Source organism: Portunus trituberculatus, chromosome 37 (genome assembly GCF_017591435.1).
Source record: "Portunus trituberculatus isolate SZX2019 chromosome 37, ASM1759143v1, whole genome shotgun sequence".
In the NCBI taxonomy this organism is placed as follows: domain Eukaryota; kingdom Metazoa; phylum Arthropoda; class Malacostraca; order Decapoda; family Portunidae; genus Portunus; species Portunus trituberculatus.
Window position 1 is genome coordinate 25,084,193 of NC_059291.1, and position 5,000 is coordinate 25,089,192.

Genomic DNA, 5,000 nt, shown 5'->3' on the forward strand with positions numbered 1-5,000 from the left:
TGGGTTTAACTTTTGGGTTTGCCGATGACGTCAAGGATCAGCACCAAGATGATAAATATTTGTAGTGGCATTGCTGCCAGATATTTCATATATGATATTTGTAGTGGCTTTGCTACCAGATATTTCATATAGCCTATATTAATAATAAATGCAAGACTGCAGTTTTTCTGCTAAGAATAGAGTGAATGCTGTTCCAGTCATAAAAATAGTAGTGATAAAATTATCAAGCATGTGGAATTAATTGTAAGCACTTTACATCTTGGATATATTTCAAGCAGTAGTATTATTTCTAAATTTGATTTACTTTTCATCGACAATATGATTTCTTTTGATCTCATTTCAATAGTGCATGGTCTATCCAATATATTGTTCCAGCTTTTATGGTAACCAGCTTTTAAGTTTGTGTGATAGTTCATGCTGCATAAAGCACAAAAGACAACGCTATATATATATATATATATATATATATATATATATATATATATATATATATATATATATATATATATATATATATATATATATATATATATATATATATATATATATATATATATATATATATATATATATATATATATATATATATATATATATATTTTTTTTTTTATAAATGAAATAGAAATGATGATTAATTCACTATGTGCAGAGTGAACTTATGGTTACCGTTACCGTGTAATGTATTGCCTTTACATAATTTTCAAAGTTTTATAGTTTTACTTATGTGTTTAATGATACTGCTATACATTTTCCTAGAATATCGGAACGAAATGCTACTGTACATTTTCTAATTCCAATAAAGAATACCGGAACGGTGCTGATAGTTGTAATGATGATATTGACGGCGCTAGTACTTTTAATAGCAATGCTGCCGGCGGCACACCATCAACGGAAAGAATAAAATCGAGAGAGATCACTATAAGTATTATTATTATGACAGTTGCGACTGAGGCAGCGTGCACTCTATTGTCATTTCCACCATAGCCATCACTACTACTACTACTACTACTACTACTACTATGATGTATATTACGGTTTTAATGGTAAGGATGTTATTCGCGGAAGGGAGCTATGAGATGGCTCTGTTAGTGTACCGCGCCTACGGACAGTAATGACTTTGTAAACATTACATCTTGGTGTGAAAGACTCCCACCTCCACTATAAAGGGAGGGACGCGTCACTAGACTCCCTCACACCTCTCACCTTACCACAGACTCCACTACCAGAGCATCACTCGGCGGGGTAGGTTCTCTGACAACTTTGCCAGCAGTGTGGTGTGTACCGTGAGAGAATAACGCGTAAATACCTGCTTCCCGCGGCTTCTGAGCAGGATGATGAAGGTGCTGTACGCCCTGCTGGTGGTGGCGGCGGCGGCGACGGCAGGTGTAGTTTTGGCCTCCGAACTCTCCCACAGGGATGAGAGAAGTGAGTAGGCAGCTAAAAATTTTCTAATTAATTTTCGCTGTTATGCACTCATTCTTAATTTCATTATTCTGATTTTTCCCCATGTATAAAATAATTGCATGATACTTATGGACAAATGAAGTGGTATTAGCACACGGTACATATTGGCTTCACTAATTTTTCTTTAAAATCAAGAACGATAATTTGAAAATGTGATAGGTTATGAGGGTCTTTCTCTTCTTTTCCTTTTATTGATTTATTTTGACCTATTATTATTTTTCTCAATCAGTTCTTTTCGCATCCAACCCCTTGGTGTGTGATGGAGACGCGGGCCATCAAGGGGCGTGCCTCCCCTACTTTAGATGTGAGAGCTACGGCGGCACGGTGGAGGGAACCTGCAGGGTAGTGGGCCAGTGCTGTGTTGGTGAGTGTGAGGCGAGGAACTATGAGTACTTACTACACAACAACAACAACAGCAACAGCTACTACTACTACTACTACTACTACTACTATTCCTGCTGCTGTTGCTGCTAGACATGATCTTTGATTGTGTTAATTCTTCCATGAACATCCATCTACTTACCTGCCTATCTACCTACCTACCTACCTACCTACACACACACACACGCACACACACACACACCAATATATTTGCGATTCACGTGTGTTTTTTCCTCTCACCAGTGGAAAGCTCATGTGGGGAGACATCCGAGGCGAGAATCACTTACTTCACTAGCAAACACTACCTGATCTCTGACACGAACTGCGGCGCCACCATCTCCCCCTCCAGCAGTATTGCCGCCAGAGACATCTGTCAGGTGTGTGTAATTCACTGTTTGATCTGCTGCAGTCTCTGACGAGACAGCCAGACGTTACTCTGCGGAACGAGCTCAGAGCTCATTATTTCCGATCTTCGGATAGGCCTGAGACCAGGCACACACCACACACCGGGACAACAAGACCACAACTCCTCGATTTACATCCCGTACCTACTCATTGCTAGGTGAACAGGGGCTACACGTGAAAGGAGACACACCCAAATATCTCCACCCGGCCGGGGAGTCGAACCCCGGTCCTCTGGCTTGTGTGTGTGTGTGTGTGTGTGTGTGTGTGTGTGTGTGTGTGTGTGTGTGTGTGTGTGTGAGAGAGAGAGAGAGAGAGAGAGAGAGAGAGAGAGAGAGAGAGAGAGAGAGAGAGAGAGAGAGAGAGAGAGAGAGAGAGAGAGAGAGAGAGAGAGAGAGAGAGAGAGACGTATATACTCGTACCTAAGAATCTGACTAATAATCTTTGTAACCTTTGAAAACAGTCCTAGTGAGAAAAATATAGGACCACAGAGTTTTGACACTATTATCTCCCCTTTTTTTCCTTCTTCCCTCGTTACTCCTGGCCACTCCCACTTCCACCACCACCACCACCACTACCACCACTACAGCTACATGTGACGCTTGAGGAGATGACACTAACTGAACCTAACGCAGACGGGGAGTGTGATAAGCAGTACCTGGAGGTCAAGGGAGGCAAGGAGAATTCAATGAAAGTCTGCGGCGTCGGGAACAACCAGACCTGTGAGTGTTTCTGTCGGTGTTAGTGAACAATAATTACCGGAGGAATGGGGGAAACTTGGGAGTGTTTGTGTACAATAATCACTGAGGGAGTTGGGAAGGAAAGGAGGTGCTAGTATACGATAATTACTGTGTGTATGGGGGGGAGGAGTATTTATGTACGATACCGAAGGAATGCAGGAAGGTAAGTGGTGTTAGTGTAGAATAATTAGCGAAGGAAGGGGGAGAGGGAAGGAAGGTGTTAGTGTACAATAATTACCGAAGGAGTGCGGGGGGGGGGGAAGGAAGGAAGAGGGATATTAGTATACAATGATTACTAAGAAATGTTAGTGTGCAATACATAATAGGGGTGTTACTGGAATGTTCATGGGACAAAATTACAGGAATGTTATTGCAAGAGTACGTCTGGTTATGTGTTACTGTGAGTTATGTTACTAGAGGAGTGTTATTGAGGGATTGTTGCCTAGAAGGTTTTACTTGAGAGTGTTACTGGGAAGTGCAATAGGGAGAGAAATATTGGAGAGTGTTACAGGGATATACTGGGGAAAGTAATTGTGGGAGAACATTCCTGGTGGAAGCGATGCATCAGATCGTGACTATACTAGCACCTCATGAGTGCTGTACTGGGGCTGCTACTGAGGCGAGGCAGGAGGTGAGATGTGTAGCATTAGGTATAGTCTATGTGTATATGTATCCTTTTGACTGCCTAATGAACACCTGCCAAGCGATTATCAGTTACTTGGAAATCTGGGGAAGAAAATGGTGATCGGAGAAACTTATGATCGAATTATCTAATAAACTTTTTTCTTCTACTTTTAACATGCAAAGATAATCTCTAAGCGAGTCTCTGAATAAATGCTGACAATTTTCTACTCATGCACATATTTCTTCAATGAATAATTTGTTTAATAACGTCTTTGGAATCAATATTAAGACTCTAGATACTTGCGTTGTTGTCCTGTTTACCTTCCTTTATAATTTCATATCTCATTTTCCGTTCTTCAGTAGGTTGCTTTTGATTACCAGACTCATGAATTGCTAAGGCCACACAATTCCCTCCGCAGTGGTGGTAGACGTGGAGGGGATGGAGGGGCCCTTCAAGGTGTCAGTGACGACTCTGGAAGAAAACCTAGACAGTGAATGGGAAGTGAAGGTGGTACAGGTGCCATGTAACTCAGATGATCTTGGTGAGTAGTAGTAGTAGTAGTAGTAGTAGTAGTAGTAGTAGTAGCAGTAGCAGTAGTAGTAGTAGTAGTAGTAGTAGTAGTATGTGATGGTAGTAGTAGTAGTAGTAGAAGTAGTAGTAGTAGTAGTAGTAGTAATTGTGATGATGGTAGTAGTAGTAGTAATAGTAGTAGTAGTAGTAGTAGTAGTGGTAGTAGTGGTAGTAGTAGTAGTAGTAGCAATAATTGTGATGGTGGAAGTAGTAGTAGTAGTAGCAGTAGTGTGGTGGTGGTAGTAGCAGTGGTAGCAGTAGTAGCAGTAGTAGCAGCAGTAGTGGTAGCAGTGGTGTGATGATGGTGGTGGTAGTAGTAGTATTAGTAGTAGTAGTATTAATTGTAGCAATGATATTAATTGTGTAGTAGTAGTACTAGTGTATTATTATTATTATTATTATTATTATTATTATTATTATTATTATTATTATTATTAGTAGTAATAGTAGTAGTAGTAGTAGTAGTAGTAGTAGTAGTAGTAGTAATAGTAGTTTTAGTATTAGTAGTATTAGTAGTAATATTAGTAGAAGAAATACATTAACACAAGTGCAGTTACAGAATACGTTGTAGCAGCATACTAGTAGTGTAACAGAGATGTAGTAGCAAATTAGTAGCAAGGTACGATCCATTCATGTGCATTCCTAATAAATGTATCGGAAAATCAAGGAAATATTCTAATGATCTAGACTACTGGTTCTGATTTCTCAGCTAAATGAAGGGATCAGAAACTAATTTTGTGAGATGATGGGACTTACACTGTACTACATCTGTTTTATGTTTTCGAAGATATCTTTGTATGAGATAAGAATAAGGAGTT

The 5,000-nt window shown here is 39.8% G+C and overlaps 1 protein-coding gene across 3 annotated transcripts in view; it reads left to right on the forward strand.

The window, feature by feature from the left end:
• LOC123514091 overlaps positions 1-5,000 on the forward strand; it is a 40,418-nt gene that overhangs the window by 29,729 nt on the left and 5,689 nt on the right. For all 3 annotated transcript variants that reach the window (XM_045271722.1, XM_045271724.1, XM_045271723.1), the window contains 5 exons: positions 1,214-1,425; positions 1,694-1,828; positions 2,089-2,222; positions 2,837-2,969; positions 4,031-4,153. In XM_045271722.1, the coding sequence (XP_045127657.1) occupies positions 1,332-1,425; positions 1,694-1,828; positions 2,089-2,222; positions 2,837-2,969; positions 4,031-4,153 (619 nt within the window). In that variant the 5' untranslated portion in view covers positions 1,214-1,331. The remainder of the gene's footprint in view (positions 1-1,213; positions 1,426-1,693; positions 1,829-2,088; positions 2,223-2,836; positions 2,970-4,030; positions 4,154-5,000) is intronic.